Source organism: Pagrus pagrus (genome assembly GCF_965226575.1).
Source record: "Pagrus pagrus genome assembly, chromosome: 19".
Lineage (NCBI taxonomy): Eukaryota > Metazoa > Chordata > Actinopteri > Spariformes > Sparidae > Pagrus > Pagrus pagrus.
In genome coordinates this window covers 1671869-1695136 of record NC_140203.1, presented here as the reverse complement: position 1 = coordinate 1695136, position 23268 = coordinate 1671869, and the positions used below count along the sequence as shown (strand labels likewise).

Sequence of the window (23268 nt, the reverse complement as noted above, 5' to 3'; positions counted from 1 at the left end):
CAACAAGTAGTCAAAGGACAGAGACTGTAAACTAACAGAGACGGACTCCTGAAGAAAAACTGTCCACAGTGAAGACGTTTTGAAAGGAGAAGGAGCTCTGATCACACTTCTGGTTATAATCTGAGCTTTGTCAAGTGAATATGTTGCTCAGCTCTTTTTTTTATCCTGTTGTGCAAGTGCAAATACTTTGTTACTGTACTTAAGCTTTTGCAATGCATGATGGGTAGTTATCTGGAATATAACTGGCATTCTGAGGTGACTGTAAAAAATAGAAAAAATGGTGCATTAGAAGGAAATACTGTAATCAGAGTACAGCACCGTACAGTGATTGAGCAATAAAAAATATTGTAATGCTAAAATGCCAGAGGGCTAACAGCATGCTAGCATGCTAACAACAGGCCAGGCCAGGCCTAAAAAACAGTAAATTGCTCCAAAAGTACAGTAAATGTATATAATTTAGTAAATTTACAATAACTGCAGATGCTCTTTTTTGCAGTATCACAATGTCATTATACATCAAAATAATGTATTTTCACATACCGAACATATTAGTGTTTTTATCTATATTACTGTAAAATGATTACAGTGCACTACTGTGAATTTACTGCAACTGTTAGCCAGTAATGTTCTTAAAATGACTGACTCTACCTTTAACTTTAATAGTCTTTGAATTATATTAATATGACGTGAGCTTCAGTTAGCTTTGACCACAAATGTCCTTCAGAGGGAGACTTTTTACTCTGATACTCTGAGTACATGTCAAAGCCTGTACTCTATTACTTTTACTGGCGTAAAGAAGCTGAATCAGTACTTCTGCTTTTACCAGAGTCTGTTTTTACACAAGTATCTGAACTTCTCCTGGAGGACAGACTGTGTGGACGGCTGCCTCCTCGCTGTTTTTCACACTTAAGGAGTTAATTTAAAAAACACTCCAGTGTGAATAAATTAAAATCTGTTGTCATGTGAACAAAACAAAGAGCTTTTGTAATTGTAATTATGTGTGATGGTCATGTGATGGTGATGTGATGGTTTTAAAACCACCTCTCACTGCTCAGTAAGAGGCGGGTGGAGACACGACCTCAGCCTAACGGGGCACAGCTTCAAGGAAGATTATTCCCATCGTTTTAACGTTTGAGCGCCGACTCACATTGTGTTAAACTACATTTTCAGATGTAGCCTCCTCAGTGTGGACACAGTCTGAGCTCCATGTAAGAGGGTGTGTGTGTGTGTGTGTGTGTGTGTGTGTGTGTGTGAGAGCAGGAATGTCATCAGGCTGTGAAGTGGAAAATAGTTTGAATGTTGGACAGGGACAACTGTTTACATGCAAAGGAGTTCCTGTAGGTGTGTGTTTACATGCATGTTATCTCACTGGAGCATAGTCTGAATTTTCATCAGGCTCAGTCTTGTTACTCTGCTTTTCTTTGGGAGTTTTTAAAATGCAGCAACTACGAGTGAAAGAAATGTTAGTGAAGTACGTTTCTGCAAAAACACAGATATGTTGAATCTGAACGTTTCTGTTTGTTTAGGCTGAACTTTCTATTTCTCGGCTTATGCTCTGCTTAGGTTTAGGCACAGAACCCACTTGGTTAGTGTTCGAGAAAACATCACGGTTTGGATTAAAATACCTGTTCTGGTCGCCCCGATCATGGATGGAGACGTCTGCAGGTGTCCTGCAGATATCCACTGGTGTAACTCGGATTGCGGTCGTCCTTCTGACAGCCTTGTTGTCTGACCACTGGATGTTTTTATCTTGTGATATTTCTGTTATAGCTGCAGAACTTTCCTGAGAATCATCATGTTTTTAAGTTTTATTCAGTATCAAAGTGATCCAGTGACAGTACATCCATGTATTTAGCTTTATTTATTTAACCTTTATTCAGGTAATCCATGCTTTACTCCCTGACAAATTAATAGAAATGTAAAAAGAAAAGCTAAATCTTGCAATGTTAAAGAAAATCAGAAAAAAGTCCTGAAACTGTCCCTTTAATCTGGATCCATATCAAAAGTTAATGAGGTCTGTTCTGGAGCGAGACGAATCCTCCATCCGAGTTTAGTGTAAATCTGGTCACTAGTTTTTGTGAAATCCTGCCAACAAACCAACAAACTACCGAGCGGACGCAGTGCAAACAGAACCTCCTCGGCGGGATTAAATCGAGTCCTGATGCTGAGCACAATAACAGCCTGTACTTTGTGCTATTATTGGTCGAGTCGTATCAAATTTTAAGGTTGCAGCCAAGATGCTCACATGATAAAGTTAACCCACATCAGAGTATCAGTTGATCAGTGTGAGCTTATCGTGACTTAATGCTGTGGAAAGAAGTCTCGAGGAAGATAAGTGCAGCAGACGGAGGCTGACCTCAGGTCCATCCGGGCTCTCCAGAAGGCCGGCAGCGCTGCAGATAACCGGACTGTGATCCACGTAAACAACGAGGCCTGCTGTTAACACCGCTGAGTAATACGACGCGATGACAGCTCGGTATTTCTCTGAATACACATAATAAATAACATCTCGCTGCCTGTTCAGATAGAAAGAAAGTGACATAATGCATAAGATCAGAAGACTGGAGGCCACGGTGACGTCGTTCTGCTTCATTTCTGAGCTCTAAACAGTCAAAGATTTTCAAAGTAAGAGCAGTAAGAGTAACACTAGGTCAGGTCCAGATGAGAGGTGCACTCCCCTCTTTGTCACTCACCCAAAATGATTAGACGTTGGCCTGGAAGTGTAAACAAGCCTCTCTGTTCTCCGGCTGTAATGTAAACCGACTTGTCATCCTTCTAATCTACCGTCATGGTAAACAGTGAAAACACCTTCAAAAGAAGACGTTAAACACGCTGTAACTTTGTTAGCTTCATTGCATTCTGGAGAATAAACTGCCGGAGCAGCCCTCCACAATGAAAGCACTGTTTAATCTGTATCATAACACTGTGTATGCAGTATATATGCAATGACATGATGTACCTGAGCCCGAGTGAGTAATTAAGGGTTTATTTATACAGCACCTCTCAAAGCCATCGTTACAAAGTGCTTCACCAAAAACAGACTAAGAAAGACAAAGAGACGGCAGACTGAGCTGAAATGAGTCCAGGGTGACGGCAGCACACGCAGGAGAGGATTAAGATAGTTTGTCATCTACGTCAGAGGTTTTTATAAACTGTATGGCTGTAGGAGAGAAACTTTGAGGTGAAGGCGGCAGGTGCACACTGACGATCTGAAAATGACAACTTGGATATTGATGATTGGCTGCTTTACAAAGCAAATCTGATCACAGAGATGATGCACATAGTTTGAGGATATCGTTAAACACCCTTGAATCTCGGTAGAAATCAAAGACAAAGATGCTTCTTATAGCTGCAGAACCTGCCTAAGAGTTATCACGTTTTTAGGTTGTTCTCAGTGTCAAAGTGACCCAGTGATAGTTGTCTGTACATCCATGGGTTCATCGCAAACAGAAACTACTAATAGTGAATCCGGCAAACTTTTAATGGCACCAAATGTAAACAAATAGGCTAAAATCTACAAGGCTCAAGTCAGAGTTCACCGCTAACCCACTGACTTCATTGTAACCACAGTTAAGAGGGTTAAAATGTGTCCCTTAGTTACTAATTACTAGTTTAAAAATGTCAGTAACATAATCCAAGTATCACAATGATAAAGTAATGTAACTTGATTATCTCAATTTCAAACATATGCAAATACAGTGACCGTCATTTAATCTTAATGTGGTTATTCATTTGTTGTGTGAATTATTTCTGTAACTTTACTAGAATACAGTTACCATTTTATTGTATCCTAATTATTTAATCATGTTCATATATTGTATTACTCCCCGAGCATCCCCAGAACTTATGGGTACCGTCGATCCAGATCTTAGGCTATGATTACTCCCAACTAGAAGTGAGTCTTGATGGTACATTTTTAATTTAGTTAATATCTGATCCAATAATCAGCCGACCCATAGTATCCAGTATACACATACATGTAAATATATGTGTACTTTACTTGTACTTTTGATACTTAGGTGCATTAAATATCAGAAACTTTAAACCTTTAACTCAAGAACTGTTCATATGGGTGACTTTCACTCCCACCAAAGTTCACTTTACTATGACTTTTGTGTACTTTATACACAAACATGAAGTATTAGATTTAAGATATTTATGAGCATTAACATCAAACTTGCAGGACCGACGTACGGCATATTTATCACTGCAGAGAGTTTCTAGTTGAAGATTTCAGTTTATTATTTATCTTCTTCCTCCCTCTTGTTCCTGCAGTATGTTGTGTGACCGGCTGCTGTAACAGTGCAGATTTACAGCAGGATTAATAAAGTTTTTTCTTTTTTTAATGTAAATATGCAGGTTCAGATTACTGATAATAAAAGAAGATAACTTTCTGTCCTCTCTCAGCTCTTTCCTCACATGTTTCTTGGTTGTGGATCAACAAAGCTTCTTCTCACCCGTTCTTCTTCTTCACTCTCTCCGACTCTTGTCTGCGTACTCTTAAATCTTCCTCCGCCTGTTTCCTCTTCCTGTATTTCCATGAAGTCACCTGCTCTAAGACTCCATGTTGCTCTGTGACATCTTCGCCCAACACTTCCTCCATCATCTCCCAACTCCACGGGCTGATCTCCCTCCAGCTGTGATTACTGAGCTCTTCCTTCCTTCCTGTCCTGGTTCACATCTGGCTGCGACGTCCTCGAGTAGAAACAGAATTACTCATTTTCTCATGAAGCCAACCCTCAGCGCCTCCTGACATCTTTGGAGGTTGTGCTTCTTGTCATCACAGGAGCACTCGACAACTTTCCTTTTGTCTCACGAGTCTTCTGCCTTCGACACTGAACCACCAGATGCTCCTCAGCTCTCTGGCTAACTTGTTTGTGCACTTAGGTCGTCTCTTACCCGACCGACCTCGTGTCTTTGCCCCGTTAGACTTCAGCAAGATGGCTGACGACATGGAGCTGACACTCAGAGGTCCGAGAAACTCCTTGTGGTCCGAGACAAACAGCTGTGAGGATTACTTAGATTGACAGACTGTATCTTTGGCTTCTTCAGCACTCTCAGAGCAACCTAATAAACATAATTCCAGTTTAATGAGAACATACAGTACGAAGAGTCACCCTCCACACACACCTGTTTAAAGGATCATCAGATTATCAGCAGGACGTCATTTCAAAACTGTTAAAAATTCCTGAAATAAAAGTGTTTTCTGATCATAAACTTCTCTGGTTTATAGTTCGGTTGATTAAAGAACCAAAACTGCTTGAGTTCAAATATCAAATACTTGGTCTTGGTAAAGTAGCGGCCTCTCGCGTCAGAGTCCGAGGCTTCGCCCTCACTTTGCAGGCTTTGTTGCCTCTAAACCGATATCACGTCATATCATTTTTGATATCAGGGTTATCATGAATATTGCGACATCACCACACCCCTGGTATGTAGTAAGCAACAATAACAGTTAGTAAAGGTTTCACAATGGCATAAAATGTAAGTTAGATAAAGTCAATGAATGTGTTTGTACTGCTTTTAATAACAATTATCAGAAACGTCTTTAAACATGTTTCTTACACTATTACAAACACTTCAGTTATAAAGGCCTTAGTGCAAAGACCTGAATATAAAGTGTTGCCCACATTTATTTTATCCCATCTCTCGATCAGTTTCTTCATTCCTGTTAAACACAATCATTTCTTCAGGTGTAGCAATAAAACCTCTTGATGACGTTGGCGGTCAGTTGAGTGTCGTTGTGGCTTGTGGCGTGTCCACCTGTAAGTCTAATTATCGCCAACAAATATTATTGATGTTCGCTTGAGTCACCGGCTCTCGTCCACCTCACTGCTTTAGTCATGCAGCAGTTTGTGCGTGGCATGCAGTATGCGTGGCAAGTGAAATCCCCTCCTCCTCCCTCTTCCTTTATCTCCCCGCTCTGTTTTTGTGGACACCTCATGGATTATTCATCTTCAGCTGGATAGAGGCGTTAATCTGGAAACATCCCCCCTGTCGGTTATGAGTGTGTTTATGAACAAAAAAAAAAACCACATCGTTCGACGAGGAGAAGTGACTCAGAATTTGCTCAAAAATAACCAGATACCTGATGGTTAAAATCTCGGGTGTGACACACACAGAGTTAATGTGTGTGCAGCGCTGATTCACCGTGTGGTGTAAGCATGTGTGTGCGCGCATACGCTCAGAGGATGCACATGTAGCTGAGTTGCTTATTCACACCGGAGTGACGCATGGGGTTAAGAAGCCTGCACACACACACATAAACAGCACAGAGTGTGATGCTCCTGCAGCCAGATTATGCAAGTAAACCTGTGTGTTCAATCTGCGACTGGCTGCTAATACCCTCTAAAGATGTTTACAGCAGGCAGGTTCACTCTGTGCTGCTTAGACTGCATGTAAATATCTCTCTGCAGCGTAGGAGAGGGGGATCGCTGTTTGTCACTGAAGAAATTATTGTTCTCGGGACTTTTTTAAAGCTGAAAGAGAGGAGAGAGGAAAACCATTTAAGCTGCAACATAAACAGTTTGTGCAAGAAAAAAAAAGCAATATGCCAATATGCTTCTGGACATCAACGGTAAAATGGTAAGAAGTGTTCCCAGCTTGTTGTTTTGAGTGTTTTCTGTGCTCTGTTTGTGAAAGTGTCCTCTGTTGTTTGCAGGTTTCAGCTACAGAAGAATGTGTAGGACCCATGAGACTGACTCAAGAGCCCATTCAGGTAAGAGACAAACAAGCTCCTGCAGGCGTGAAGCTCGTTTGTGAGCAGCCGATTCCTCCTCTGTTTGTTTTCTGTGCAATAACTGAAGATTATGTTTGATAACTGCATTCGACCTGCTGAGTTTCCTCAACACCCGAATTTATATGATTAATTGATTCGTCACTCATAAAAGAAATTGCCGAATGCTCATCACAAGGTGGCATCACGAGAGACTGGAATCAGAGTATTCAGTGTTGTTTTAATGTTGAAAAATGACTGAAAAGATCGATTGATTATCACTAATAGTTGTTGATTGTTTTTCAGCTGATCGTACAGGGGTCAGCAACTTTTTGTTGAACTACTATGATATATAAGTAAGAAGATTCTTGTGCATATGAAAAACATGTGACGCAAAACTATATTAAAGCCACCAGTGTCAAAGAAAAGAAAAAGAAAAAGAAAGAGGGGGTGGATGAATAAATAGATAAATACATTTTTACAGTAGGCACAGACAGTAAACAAGATGTGTGTAAGTTACTGTACAATCTAACAAAGCGACACATCGTACCTGAGTGAGAACGTGTGGGTGGGAGAGGGAGCAGCTGAGGACATCCTGAGCTTCAGTGGATGCTGGTGCTTCATGGATTACAGCTAACCATTGTTTTATTGATGGAGGCTCGGGGGGGAGAACCGCGAGTTAAACCTGCTGAAACAATCTGTCTAAAAGCTCACCTGGTGCGGTCACTGAGCACGGAGTCGTCACTGAATATACATAAAGTGGGCTGGTCAAAAGAGGAGCATTCCCGGAAAACTCAAGATTATTTGGATGTTAAAGTTTTGCAAGAAATCTGTCTGCAGCAGCGAAACATATGGGAGTCTTATAACGACGGGAACACGGCCTGAAAAGTCTAAATGCCTTAACAGGCATAAATGAGCATTCATTCATGAGCTGGGCTGTTTATGCTTATTAGGTATTCACACTTTGCATTTCCATCACAATAACACGTGTTGGTGCATTTCTTAAACTACAGAACTCGTCTACAATAAAGAAAAGGTAAAGTAAGAAGTGTCCCTCTGAAGGTTTAAGCGCTGTATCATAGTCACGTGTTTCAGCTTCACGTCTCGTCCAAGAGGCTTCTTCAGTTCTAACTAACTGGAGAGAAGCTGCAGGGTTTTAAACTCTGTGTGGGAGTGTCCTTACAGAGTCGTTAAGGACACATGTGGGTCCCTCTAAAGTTAAAGGTAGAGTCAGTAGGATTTGTCCCAGCTGTTCCTGAACGCACCACAAAGATAGTTGATTGTTGAGTCTCATTCCCAGGACGTCAAATAGCCACATGTTGGGTTGGTAAAGCGTCCCGAGCAGCAACAAAGAGAGAAAATAAGAAACTCTCTGCAGATACGAGACACTAACACGCCTTTTCTCCCCATTCAGCCTCCCTCTCTGTCTGTTCACGTCTTTTACGTCTTTGTTTCGTCTCGCTGCGTCTGCCGTGCGTGATGTGCTCTGATAGGTCGACATCAGTCTGGTGATGTTGGGAAGGCGGCGTGCGATGACGCCAAATAACAATAATCCATAATTCACCTCAAATGCATCAAACTAAAGTAACGAGGCTGTTTTGAAGCTGTGAGGAGGAGAAAGTTCAGATGTTTGTGTTCAGATGTAGAGAGGGAAAGTCTCAGAGATACTCAGGTACAGTACAGATACCTGAAACATGTACTGGAGTACGGTAACTAAGTATTTGTACTTAGCTGCTTCAGACTCCTGTTTATAATGAAGTAGTGTCGAGCTGCAGAGACGTCTCTTTCTCCAGATGTGAGACGTGTGTTTGTTTGGTTCAGACCAACAAATGTCAACAAATCAGGATTGTGATTGTTTGTTTCAGTAAAAATCTAAATTGTGACACAAAAATGATCTCATGAGACGGTAAAATCTGTCAAATGGTTTCTGTAAATTTTGCCTGATATAATAGTTTTCAGACGTTGTCGTGTGTTGCTGGGTCTCTCGCTCTTCTTCTCAGTTCAACATCTGAATGAAAAACAGATTAAAACATTGTATTAACTGTCCTCAGGTGTTTATTCAGGACGTGTTTACTCTCAGCACACTTCACTTTTTAAACTCAGTCAGACTGTTTGTACTCTCGTGATGTGTTCGGGTCACGTCAGGATTTTCTGCTAACATGATCTCTCTACTGGGAAGAACCAGTCACATTCACTTCCTGGTGGTAACTTGACTTGAAGTATGCTGGGATGGTTTTCTTAATCTAAATATTTTCCATCTCTCCTCTTGTACTGCAGGAGACTGTTTACGTAAGCCAGTCAGACAATCTTAAAGGACTGTTTCACAATTATTCACGTCTGTCATGAAGCAATAGTCAGGTGACCACTGGCAGGTTTTAATTGTGCTGAGCATTGAGAGATCGCCTTCTTTACAAAAATGTATTTAAAAGTTTATCTGAAGCTAAATGAGACTTTAAAAAGAGCCAGCGGCTCAAAAATAGCTTTTGTTCTAAAATGTTAAATAACTTTTAAACCGCTGGTCCTACACATGTGCTTTAAGACTCATGTAAAGTGGAGTTTCTCAGCTCTTCAGTGGCGTCACACATGTCTTGTTTGGCCCTTCAGGGGCTCCGTAGTGAATGTGATTACGCCATCATGTTCTGCTGCATTGTATCATGAAGGAAACGCTTTCCAGCTCCTCCTGGGGCATCCCGACGCGTTCCCAGGCCAGATGAGATATATAATCTCTCCAGCGAGTTCTGGGTCTGCCCCGGGGTCTCCTCCCAGTTGGTCGTGCCCGGAAAAACCTCCAAAGGGAGGCACCCAGGAGGCGTCCTGATCAGAGGCCCGAACCACCTCAACCAAACAAAAACTCATATAGAAGTCTGAAACGTTCAAGGACGTCTTTTTAAATAAAAAATCAACTTCCTGAGTTCACTCAAAGAAAAAACACCACATTTTGGCACTTGTTTTAAAAATATCAGGTAAATTCATCCATTCTCAGACAAAACAAATGTAAAATTGGGACTTTAACTGAGCCGGACTGAAGCTTCAGGTTCTCAAACATAAAGACATATTTCACTGTAGGAGCGATTTGCTGATCTGATCTGTACATTCATTTCTTTAAAAGGATCATGTATTCATGTGAAACTGCGTGCAGACAGCTGTCTATACTCCTGCTGGGATCTCCTGCTGCCCGTTGAGAGCTTGGTGATATACAAGGTGAGGCGGAGTTGAGTCAGGGATTGTCTGTGCTCATCCTCTGCTCGGGGATTAGGACATGTGCTAGTCAGATTTATCCTTATGTAACAAAGAAACAAGGAGTTCCTGCAGGTTTATCAGCTGGTTGAGATGCAGGTACGACGTGCAGAGTGTTCCTGTGCTCGCCTCAGGAATCAGCTGCTTTGTTGCTTTGATTGAATTTGCTTCAGTGTGAGTGATCTCCAGAGGTTTCTGAGTTCAGTGATGTGAGAGGCCTGGCATGCCACTCATGTTCAGCTACAGTATCCCTCCTCCTCCTCCTCCTCCTCCTCCTTACTCACAATGCCAAATAACATCGCAACAGGAATCTGTGGCAGCGTGCGGGCAGGTGGAGGGACCAGGCTTTATTAAAAAAGCCTCCTAAGACCTCATCTCATGCCCCATAAAACCCTCAAACTGCTCTCCCAAAGCAGCCCTGCTAAAGTCGGACCTGCAGCCTGCTGCTGGATCCGTGACCTCTCCCGCTTCGCTCCTTCCAGAGGACCGGAGAGATGAAAAGAGGGAGATAAAACTCTCTGCAGGAGAGAGTTATATATAGTGAGTTTTTCCTTGACATTTAGTGTTACTGCCTCACAGTCCTGGAGAGTCTCAACCTCGTCAGGTCCCTCCTCCTTCAGCTTATCTCAGTGTTCATGTTTCACTCATTACACAAGTGAAGGTAAAGATACACACATGCTGCATGTTTTTGTATGTCATATATACACATATGTACTTTATTTATGAGGATGAAGGTGCAGACAGAATGTAAAACCTTCAGTACAAGCCAGTACTTAGAAAAGATAAGTTAAGATGTACCTTTATTGATCCCCTGTAGGAGAAATTCAATTTTAAACATGATTAAATAAAAATATGCTCAAATAAATACCATGAAATCAAATAATGCTGTATACAGGATCTGTGTGCATTCCTACGAAAACTGAATATTATTAGTTGATTAAACAAAACTTGATCTGAATACGTCAACTTAGACTCAATGTTTTCACATTTAACTGACCAGAAGAATATTTGACAAAATTATCAGCAGATTAATTAAGGAAAAAAAGTAATCAGATGCAGCCTTAAAGGGGCACTACGTAGGTTTGTAGAAGAAATTCAAGCTAAGAATTTTTAATATTTACAATATTAATGAGCTAATAATACAAACTTTGTTCCATAAGTGAATGAACAAGCTGCTGAAGTTAGAAAGGTGGGATTCGGTCGGATACTTTCCAAACGTAGCTTTTGCTGGTTTCTACAGTCTTAACAAACCGAGCTTTAAGAGCCAGAGGCGGCTGTTTTCAGAGGAATTGCAGTGTGAACGCTGGATGATGAAAAGCTGACGCTGAACTGCATCGCTGGCTTTAAAAGTTGAATAACAGCAACCATCTGTGAAAGCTGTGGAAAATATTACGGGTTGTATAAAAGAAGCTGGAAAAGTGGGAAGAGGTTAAAAGTTTATTCTTGACTTTTACCAAATAATCTTGATTTTGTGGGGAATTTAAAAGGCGCTGCAACCAATGATTATTATCATTATCGATTAATCTGGTGATTATCTTCTTAATGAATCATTTCTTTATCTGTAAACTATCACAAAGAGTGAAAACTAATCGTCATCATTCCTTAAAGTCCGAGTTCATATTCAAACTACTTGCTTGTAGGAAAAAAGGAGTTTTTCTTAAAAAATGACTGAAAAGATTAATGGATTATCAAACTGCTGCTGATGTCATTTGTTGAAATATATCGTCAGTTTATTAACAATCTTCTGATACTGACACCAGAGTCCGACTCTAAACAAACAAACTATACAACAAAAAAGAAAATACCATGTTATATATATTTAAAATTATATTATTATCATAAATTATTAGATTTGTGATTTTTTCAATCAGGTAAAATTCACCATTTAAAGTAACACCAGCAGCACCTCCTGTTAAAACAAATATTGATCTCATTCTTTATATTGAATTAATGTTTTATACAGTGTTACATAATGACTTAAATTTAAACTGTCTGACGGGCTCAGACTGTGTTACGCTCCCACACAGATAAAGTGCTCAGAGCTAGTTAGCCCGATGACACCTCTCTGTGTTTGGGATTCTCCCTCCGTCAGATGGCATCTGGCCTGGTTGTGCAAACACAGAGGATTAACCTCTGAACCCTGAAAATGTGAGTCAGCTCTCGGCTGCAGGCGAGGATCAAGCTGTGCCAACTGGAGGCGAACTGTACGCTGTTTTCATCCAGAGCATGAAGCCCGCCGGTGACGGAAAATTAAAAATGATGTACTCACTTTAAAGAGGCTGTAACCAGGTTACTGTGTAAACATGCATTAATTTGTGTAGCATTACCGGTGAGTTACGCTCAGAGAAGTGTGTCTCACAGACACATTTAAAATACACGGCTGCAGTCCGTCACATCAACATCATATCTGTTTGACTGTGTGTTCATCAGACCAGCGGCGCCTCCTACCAGGCTCATCGCTGGTGACATATTTGGGTGGCAGGTCAGAGATGTGTGCGGTCGGCGTCGTCTCAGGCTCGACTGGGTACCGTGTGTGTGGAATTTCACATGTTAGCACCATGGTTACACAAGCCAGCACGAGATCAAAGACTGTGGACCTTTCACAGGCACTCACCAATACCAGCTCATCGTCTCCCTCCTTCTTTTATTTACATCTTCTTCTGTCCTTCTCACCTGTGCTTTTCCAGATTTCTGTCCGTCCTGAGTAGAGATGAAGCCGTAAATCGATTTCACTATTAATGTCACGGTTTTATAGCCATAAAAGTTGAGCTACAACGACTGTTTCTGTTCTCGCCTTCGAAAAAATGACATTATGGTGAATTATTTTTCCATGAACAACAGTTGTACAGTGAGGAAAATTAAACAGATAGAGACAAAAACAAACCTGGTCAAACAAAGTCACACATGCTGTCACAAGAGTGACTTCTCTCTTTTGTTTCCACCCCCCAAAAAAACACCTTAAAGATATAATGTGTAAAAATTCAGCATTAAAATGTCTAAAAACAATTCGATCTTTGTTCTATATGTTGTTGAGTTGTGTCCTCACATTATCCCAAATGTTTCCAACAATCTTCAAACCAGAGAAACCCACAAGCTGAGGAAGGAAGTGGGAGAACGAGACTAAACACGACTTGAATAAAACTCTGAAACATGACCTCGCCTGTGAACTTTAGTGCCTGAGTCACATCAGACAGATTTTCATCAGTAAATGTGGTTGTTAAATGGTGAGTTCACCACGAGCAAAGCGAGTTTGATCGCTTGATCATTTGTGTTTATTCGCCCCAGACAGCCTGATTACTTAACTGTACATTAGCTGTAAGCTAGAGAGTGTAATTGTGTTTGAATTCAGGTGAACGTCTGACTGAACTCAGCACTCAGAGACTCTGGTTCTGGTTCTGGTTCTCTGTCTCCTCTCTGTAACGTTACGTTCATGAAGTAAAGTACATTTCCCCTCCAGCTCCAGTCAGCAGTCAACATTACAGAACAGAAACACCCGACGATGGAGGTCACCTCCGGATCACTGCTGCAGTCAGGCTGATAAACAGGAGTGAAGATAAATCCACTTTTTAATCCCACAAGTTACAAAGTAATCTCTGAGCTCTCCTCTCCAGTCAGTAAACGGCTCCGGATCAGAGCAGAACCTGATGAGACTCCTGGTGTTTATTCCTCCAGGAGGTCTGGATTGTGTTATGTTTTGATATAGAGACCCCTAGTGGCAGAAATAACATGTTGTGCATTGAAGTTGTCGTATGGGAGCATTTTGGATACACAAAGAATGGCCAGGCTGTTGTTCAAGAAAACAGATATCCTTTCTTCAAATCTTTCTGGGAAAAAATGGTTGCTGCTGCTGCAGGTCCAGCACCTGGGATTTACTTTATTTTGTACTGTATTATTTGGCAACTGTTAAAAACAAAACCAACAAAGAAATGTTGTTGGAACAAAATACAATAAAATGTCTGCTCGTTAAAAATGAGTGATGTTAAATAAATTAATGCACAATAATCATGAAACCAGGATGTTTCCTCTAACTACGATCACACCATCAAGATCTATAATCTCTAGTCCTGCCTCCAGGTGTGAACTGAACTAAACTATACATGAAGTATGGTGAGTCTTTTGTCTCCCTCTCTCTGCTGCACCTCCATGCTCTCCTTGTGTCACTCTATCCTTTGTTGTCCTTAGAGGGAGTCAGGAGGTGATGCTGCTGCGAGGCCGAGCTGAGTACTGTTGCCTCTGGCTGCAGACCAGCTGCCTTTGTGTGTGTGTGTGTGTGTGTGTGTGTGTGTGTGTGTCTACTGTATGCGTGCTGTATTTCCTCACCACTGTACCAAAGGTGGCTGGTGTGTTCGTGGTCAAAACTCAGTGTGGGATCAAAAACACGATTCTGCACTCTGCAGGCTTCACGTCTGTTGGTGTGAAACTGCTTTCATGAGTGATGCTGCTCAGTTTAATGCCGAAGGAATAATTTGCCGGGACATTTTTATTACTACAGCACCTTTCAAACGAATCAGATGGAAGACATTATATTTGAAAGTGATTTAGAAACTCAATCAACTTAACATACTTCTGTCTCCCTCCTCAACCCAGCTGACTCACCAGTAGGAAAAATCTGTTTCTCACAGCAACATACCCAAAATAACAATAAAAACATACGTGCCCCATTTCATTTATCCTCATAAGAAGGTGAAGGCAGTGTCCTTCAGAAATAATCACAAATATTACACAGCCAGTCGCTACATGGTGAAATCAGAAGAGACATAAACACAAACAAAAACACATTTTCTGGCAAGACTTCAGTGGATTTCTCATTGATTGTCAGAGCTTTATTGTGGAAGAATGTGGCATTTTGTTTTTTCAGAAACCAAAGAAAATATACAGTATTATAACGATACAGTAATGACCTAGTTACAAGTGAAATGCTTCATGTTATAGCATGTTGCGATGTTCTTCATGTCATATGAAAAACAAACTTGCATGAAAGGTTTCACATTATAACGATGCATTTTTTAAAAGTGATTTGTCACGTTACAATGTAAAATGTTATCACATTATCAAATGAAACATTTCACGTCACAACAAGATAAATAGTATGTTGTTGTAACAATAACAAGTTTTTTGTTAGAACAATATATAACATTTATTTTATATGATACATTTTCACGTTATATATAAATAAAAAGTATATTCTTATAAGAAGAAAGTTTGTTATAATAAAATGAAAAAATCTTGCGACCCCTCAGGAACAGCGCCAGGCTCTCGTAGTGGCCAAACTCTGTAATTACAACATCAAGGTTTTTATTTTTTTTTATTTTTTTTTTTTTTTACAAACTTTAAGGCAACAATGAATCACAGTTACACAATTTCCAGAGCGATTCGACACTTTTCAACACATAAAACATTAACGTAGAGACAGTAAAATATGGTATAAATCAAAATGACATCGTCACGTGATGAACTGCGGCCGAAAAGACATTTTCCCATAAGCTAACATTGTGAAAGAAGCGGCTGTAAAATGGTGGGTTCATTTGTTTTTAGCGTCACAACCTCCGCGAAATATCTCGTTCGGATATCATCGTTAGATCCATTCAGTCTGATAACATTTGGAAAGTGTAGAAGAGCCGCACGATTAAATTATTTTATCTCTGCCCAGGTTAGCCGAGCGCTAAACCGGAAGTTAGCCGGCTCGGGCGGCGGAAGTCTTTAGTGCGCATGCTCGGGGCCACAAGACGCGGAAGATCCGAGTCCTTTTATACCCGCGAAGACCTGACGAGCTTCTTTGGTTTCTACACGCCACAAAGCAGCTTTCATGGGACTGAACGGGCGCCATCTTCAACACTGTCTCCAGATTTTAGTTGTTATAAGCTTTATTCATGCTTCTGCTCTGTATAGCTGCATCCGCACCGCCGTAGCCCGAGAAATGTAAATACACGTCGCTCCGGATTCACCTCCGGTGCTGGCGGCGGATTGTGACCGCTAGTTTCCCCCGTAAACACACCAGCCTCACCCCCCGGAGCTTCTCCTGGCCAGAGAGAGCCGACATGCTGAATGTCCGAAGGGCGAGCTGCCCCTCCACGAGCAGCCCGGGGGCAAACGCTAGCTTGCCGAAACCCAGTCATTCCGCCTCGGCGTGTGTGGTGAGGCCTGGCCCAGAGGCGGGCGAAGGAGTAGGGGTGTTTAAAGGTGAAAGTTGCTCACTGCGCACCACAGATCCGTGATATCTGGTTGTAACGTGAACATATCTTGTTATAGCTTAAAGAAACCATTACAACAAAACGTTTCCTGTTTTAACGTGATACTTAAGCGATATGCTTCTGTAGTGAGGGCCTACACATCAACATCACATTTTGAGTTTTTTGTATTCATAACCATGAATTTGAACCTTTTATACATCCCAGCTCTTAATAGTATTTAATAGTATTCTACATAAATTATACAAAATGAAAATATTGCTACTTGCACAGACTGCTAGTACCATGTAAAGTCCTGGTATTATGCTTCATTGTTGTGAAAATACACATACAGTCCCTTGCAGAGTAACTCTCTCTCTTCAAAGCCGTCTGGCAGCTGAACAGTGTAACAAATCCTTTAAAACTTTGTGTCCAGTTTCATTGAAATGATACAAAATAGCCGACCCTGAACAGGAAGGCGGGTGTACATGGGTTAATATCTCTGAGAGGCCGTCACATCAAAGGGTTGTGGCAATGAGCTCATTGTAATCGCAAAATTGTGTTTACTAAATGATAGAGAAAGAGGTTACACCTGTGTACTGTATTATTCAGGCCCATAAATGTCAGTAACGGTGGTGTCTGAGGTGAACACAGCTGACATCTGGCTCTTGGATGTCTGCAGCTGCTCTGGAGAATGTCCTGTCTGAGTAGTAAATGTAGTGTAGACCTACTAACATAGATACTGTGTAATTATCACCGCCGTAGCAGCACTGTCTCACCCAGGCGTCCATTCCTCCCTGTCTCTTCAGGTCCTGCTGGTGTTCGCCAAGGAGGACAGCCAGAGCGATGCCTTCTGGTGGGCCTGCGACCGCGCCGGCTTCAGGTGTAACATCGCACGGACGCCCGAGTCTGCCGTCGAATGTTTCCTGGACAAGCACCATGAGATTATAGTCATTGATGGACGCCACTCGCGATACTTTGAGCCTGAAGCTGTGTGCAGGTGAGCCTCACCTGTGTGTCTGCTGTCACTACTTCTGTGGTGGTTTCTTATTTCATCTTTAGAGGACTGACCGACAATATTCATGGTTGCTGAAAGGAAAAGTTGGACATTCTGGGAAATATGGTCATTGGCTTTCTTTCTTAGAGTTACTTAGAAGATCGATACCACATTTGTCTTTGTGGTAAATAAAAAGCTGCAGCCAGCAGACTGTTATCTTAGGTTAGTACAGAGATTGGCAGCGGGGAAATGGCTAGCCTGACTCTGCCTAAAGGGACCAGAATCCACCTTTCAGCACCTCTAAAGCTCAATAATTAGCAGACATACCATGAACTTGTCATGTTTACTCTATGAATTAACAAAAATTCAGTTTGAGCTTTGGAGGTGGTGGAAGGAGGATTTTAAGACCTGTCTCCCTGTTTTCATTCTTCATGCTAAGCCAAGATAACCATCGCAACTCAATTGCCAAAATAAATATTGACAAACCATTTCTGCAAACCACAGATAGGTTGAAACTTTTCTTTAGGTTAAACTTTCAATTTTATGTTGTGACAACGCTGTGCTTATGGTCTGTCAGTTATTGATCGTTTCTTCTAATGCTCAGCAGGAAAGTGAATAAGTTTATTTCCCAAAATGTTGACCTAAGCTTATAAATGTCAAACTGTGCTGTGATTCCTCGTCTGGCTTCTTTTCTGGATGTCTGACATGTCAGAGAGGTCTTCATCAGCCAAAAGGGTCAAATAATTTCAATAACAGAGACCACATAAACCTTCTCTCCAATCAAAAAGCAGCCGTTCTATGATATTTATTTCAAAATCAGTAGTTTACAACAATTTCCAGAGTCCAGTCTGTCTAAATCACTTCAGCTTTGAGGCACGGTAGTGGAGGGCTTGTTGGTGCCCTCTGGTGTTCACTGAAGGCACCGCAGGTGTCTCCAACCTGAAGCTGCACACTGAGTTACTGTAGTCTGTTAGCTGGTGTTCTTCAAGGTTTCTCAATTCAGTGTTTTGCTCTAAAGAGAAGCAGCCGTTGATACTGGATGTCACAATTCATAAGAGGCTGTTGAAATAGAGACGCACTCGAGTGAGCCTGAACTACACATGGTGAGTTTGTTTGTTGACATGAAAGCTGGATACTGGCCCAGGGGAGCCAGGAGTACTGTAGTACACATGCAGGAGCTTTTTCCTTCTTGTCCATTGTCCAACAAAAACCCCTGGACACTTTTCACAAACCTCTTTAACTGTAGAATAATCTCATTCAATACTTGTCGTCGCCAGGTTTTTGTTGAGTTTATACTGGAAATACTGGTCTGTGCTAAGTTTGTCTCCTAGGACTTCCTGGCATGCACGGGCATTTCAAGATTTTTTTAGATGGTATTTTTAGTGCTATGTTTTACACAACACTGCTTCCCCCTCTTCCTGCTGCAACTCACTCTCACATGTTGACTGTACGTTTCTGCAAAACACGAATATGTTGAAACTTCTTTATGTTTGATTTTATGTTGTGACAACACTGTGTTTATGTTCTGCTACAGTTAGGTGCAAAAACCACTTGGTTAGGGTGAGGAAAAGATCATATTTTGGCTTAAAATACCCCAACGTCTCGGTAAAAATACCTGTTCTTCTCCTGCAAATGGTCCTGACGCCTCATCAAAAATATTCAGTTCTGTCGCCAGAAACATTTCTTTAAAAATGTACCACTTTCTTGCCACAAACACTGCTGAAACAATGTCCTGTCTCATTAAAAATACTGCGTTTTCATCAACAAATTGTCACGATATCTTGTCAAAAATATCTGGTTTTGTCGCCACAAATGTCCAAACGTTTCATTAAAAGTAAGCCGTATTCCCGCTGTCCCATTAAAACACCCAGCTGGAAAATGTCCCGACGTGATGTTAAAAATATCCAGTCGTTTCATGAGCAGTCGTCTCGAACAGTGCAGCTGCCATGCCAGCACCGTCTCAGCTAGCTCATATTATCTGATGTGATATGACACATAGAAATGTTGTTCTGATAAGTATGACACTGTGTTTTGCAGAAATGTAAAATAACTACATGTTATTGTGGCGACTGGGTCAGATTCCTTCTAATGCTGACGTTGAGCTCACTAACCAAAATTAATATCTTGTAATCGCATCAAAATTACAATCAATCTGCGATTATTGCAGATAACTAGTATGTTCTTTTTCTACTTTCTCACGTCAGTGAACAAAGGACCTGTGTTTAGAGCATTTAAACGGGGAATCCCAGGGATCAAAGAGTTCAGTGTGTGTGTGTCCCATGGTCGTCTTAATGCCTGTGTGAATACCTTCTAGGCATCACTTCTTTAAAGACCTTCTATTTGTGTTGAAGCTGGTGTCTCTCAGTCAAGACTGCTTGTACTTTCTGTCCGGATTTCTTCCGACTCTCTGGCTGTATGTAGTTATTGTTAGAAACGGCACCAGGCCATCCAGAGTTCTTGGTCACCCTAAAAGCCACCACCATATATTTTGCAGAGTGATTTATTATAAGAGCTTCATTATTTCCCCGAGTGCAGGAACAGATCCATTCGTCTCTGCTGTCTGCTGATCACCACAGTTTGGCAGCTGCTCCTTCGCTCCTCTCCTCGACACAGTTTTTTCTTTCCTGTTCCCCCGCTCCCGTCCGAATCCCCCATGAGGATCCATGCCATCATCTGTTCCCTCCGTTCCTCCTTTCATTTCATCCTCCATCGCTGTCTCCTTTCCCCCGTTCGTCCTGCCAGCGGTGTGGCTTGAAGCAGATGTGTTTGGTGTTTCTGTGAAATGTTCTGCTCTTCTCCTGTGGTAATGACATCACCCTCGAACCTGCCCACATGTTTGTCCTGTATGTACCTGAGTCCAAGCCACCGCTCATGAGCCCAAAGTGTGAATGGAATGAACTCCTGCTGACTTTTAATCTTTTTAATTTGTTTTATTCCCAGGTCGATCCGCGCCACAAAGCCCTCTGAAAACACAGTCATTCTCGCCATTGTGCCACAAAAGTAAGTTTAATTTTACCTTTTGTAGATCCCTAATATCCTCCGTGTTCAAACCAAATAAAAGTGAACAAACAAACAATTACCAAGTCAAAAAGCCTGTGTGTATATGTTAAAGCAGCCTTTAAACCTTCTCCATGTCTTGATAAATTCAATGTAATGTCTATTTCCAAAGCACTAATTCTATTAGTTCAGCAAGAATCATGTCAGGCTGTGCACTTTTAAATTAAACATGAATAAAACTCAACCTTTCCTCTACAAATTTCACATTCATTAGACATTAGATATCACACTAGAGCATCAGCATCTCAGTCCAAAACAAATGCTCGCCCAATAAAGTTTAAAGGAAAAAAAGAAAACAACATCTTAACACACACTGCTCAAGAAACTTAGGTCAAACTGTCAAACCAAACAGTGCTGATCAAGTATCAATCGAGATTCTGTTCCTGCACAGCCTTTTTCTGGCTTACAGTTGTTTTCAGAACCATATTTCAGTTTATTTTTTAGCTCGAAAAACAGAGTTTTTGATGAGTCAGCCACCATACTGTGTCGAGCTTTGAAACGGAGCCTCGTGTATCTTGGGTCAAACTGTAAAATTAGGCAGTGCTGATCAAATATGAATCAATACTCTGTTACTGCACAGCCTATTTTTCTCCTCAAATGTGTTCACAAACACATTTTGGCGTACTGTTCAGCTACGAGAAAGGTTTTTAATAGGCCGCCATGTTGAAAAGAGACGCAGGGAGGTCGGAAAGAGACTCAAATGCATTAACATGGATGCACGGCTTCACAAACAAACAACAGGGATGACTAACTAATATTTCAACATGGCAAAAGTTTGTTGCTGCTGTATTAATGCTCAAAATCTCATCTATTAACCTGTAACACCAATCAGGAGTATGACTGTTTCTGATTTAAATGTTTCTGAATCCTTATTGGTCCGTGGAAATACATGACATCACCACAAATACATATATCTGTTGTAACTTTGGCAGGAAATAAATGTTCATCTAGATTCCCGTCAAATGTGTTTACAAGGCCTTCAAACTACATTGTTTTCATATTGGTGTGAACAAGCATGTTTCTGAAAATGATTGTTTTGTCTTGGTACAGGCCGACTGACCAGGAGGAGCCGTCTGTTCTTCCTCTCCTCTGTGCTGGATTCAGCAGAGTACGTCCAACAGCATTTCTCCGCTTCTAACTGTGTGTTTGTAACAGACTGAGTGTGTTTCCTTGTTTCTGATCGATGCTTTTTTTCTTTATTGGCCTTTCTAAGAGACTCGAGACACTAAAATAGCAGCAGTTTAGAAAGAGCACTCATTGTCAGCGGTGTGTGATGGTGTGAAAATGACGTAGGAGGTTGGAAAACAAGTCGCTATTGAGTAAATCCTGACTCATTCAATTTTCCGCCCGTCTCTCTCCTTCTCCTTCAAACACCACTTAACCTTGTTTGGCCTCCAGAGGTTTGTGGAGAACAGCAGCGTGTCAGCCTGCTACAATGAGCTCATACAGATTGAACACGGAGAGGTGCGCTGCCAGTTCAAACTCAGGTACAGCAGAGGAAAAACACCATGTGACGCACATACCATGCAGTCATAACCATACATGCACAGGCACATGAAGGAGGGTGTCACTAATCCTGAGTCGGTGTGGCTTTATTAATCCGCAGGGCTTGTAACTCTGTCTTCACTGCTCTGGAGCTCTGTCAGGAGGCTGTGGAGATCACCAGTGAAGACCACATAATACAGGTAGGGATGATGCACACAGTCTGAATGAGCAAGATCTCAAACCTTTCCTTAAAAGGGTGAGGCAGGTGAAATTCTGTGTTCTTGTTTTTTAAATCCAAATTAGTTGGGATGCTGTGGAGAACAAATATAAAACAGAAAGTGATAATCTGCATATCCGTTTTGACATACTTTTTAAAAACACTTACAAAAAAATGACGCGTTTGCCTAAAAATCACATATGTTCATACACAATTAGTTTGTTTTTTTAACATGTGAATTCTACATTTTCACGTGCAGTTTGCTTTGTCTCATATGAACTAAAATTTTAACATATGAAAAGAAAATAATGTCCCATGTGAAGTGGACATTTTCACAAGAGAGTTGAATTTACTTGCGTGGAAACAAAACACGGCACATGAAATCACATATTTGCTTCTTCACATGTAAATTCCACATTTTCCACTATTTTCGCATGTGAACTAAAATTTAATAGTTAATATTTAATATAATAATCAGGTATTTTCACAGGCGGACTAAAAAATGTCCATTGTCTCATGTGAACAAAAATTTTAATGTGAAAATAAAATCACGTGTGAACTGGACATTTTCACAAGTGATGGTTCTTATATGAATGAAAATTTCCACATGTGAAATTTTAATTTTTCACATGTGAATTACATGCATTTACCTGCGTTTTGCTTTTTCTACATGTGGAATAAAACCTGGCACATGAAATAACGTGCTTCTTCCCATTTAAATTCCAGCTGTCGGCTATTTTCAAATGTGAACTAAAATTTCAACTTGGGACATTAATTTTGAAATTTACATTTTTGCATGTGAATTGCATAATTTCACACGGTACACAAGATCACATAAAATTTGCTTTCTCACTTTTAAATTCCACATTTTCACATGTGAAATAAAATTTTAACACGTAAATAGAAAATGTCACTTGTGAACTGAAAGTTTCCCGGCGATTGGCTTTTTTCACGGTGCATTTTCAAATGTGAACTACATACGTTCATCGACAATTTATTTTTATTTCAGATGTTAACTCCATATTTTCACATGTGAAAAACAATATATTTAATGTTTTACCTCATCGACTTCATTGATTTTTGTAAATCTATTGAATTATTCTGAATTTGAAGGCCAGCAACACAAAAATCAGGCAATACTCGTAAGCAGAACAGACTTTAACACCTTCGTCTTCCCGGTTTTGTCCCAGTACGTGAACCCAGCGTTTGAGCGGATGATGGGCTACCACAAGGGGGAGCTGATCGGGAAGGAGCTGACTGAACTCCCCAAGAGTGACAAGAACAGAGCTGACCTGCTGGACACCATCAACACCTGTATCAAGAAAGGAAAGGTCTGTCTCACGTCCATCCACGAACCCATCTGTGAAATGAGATGATACTCTGTCATTTCCTGACT

The 23268-nt window shown here is 41.0% G+C and overlaps 1 protein-coding gene across 5 annotated transcripts in view; it reads left to right on the top strand.

Annotated features, from left to right (window-relative positions):
* Positions 1–23268, top strand: part of pde8b (phosphodiesterase 8B) — a 97159-nt gene that overhangs the window by 54381 nt on the left and 19510 nt on the right. For all 5 annotated transcript variants that reach the window (XM_084382723.1, XM_084382724.1, XM_084382725.1 and 2 more), the window contains 7 exons: positions 6659–6715; positions 16926–17116; positions 20054–20113; positions 21221–21278; positions 21569–21657; positions 21777–21855; positions 23063–23203. In XM_084382723.1, coding sequence (XP_084238849.1) covers positions 6659–6715; positions 16926–17116; positions 20054–20113; positions 21221–21278; positions 21569–21657; positions 21777–21855; positions 23063–23203 — 675 coding nt within the window. The remainder of the gene's footprint in view (positions 1–6658; positions 6716–16925; positions 17117–20053; positions 20114–21220; positions 21279–21568; positions 21658–21776; positions 21856–23062; positions 23204–23268) is intronic.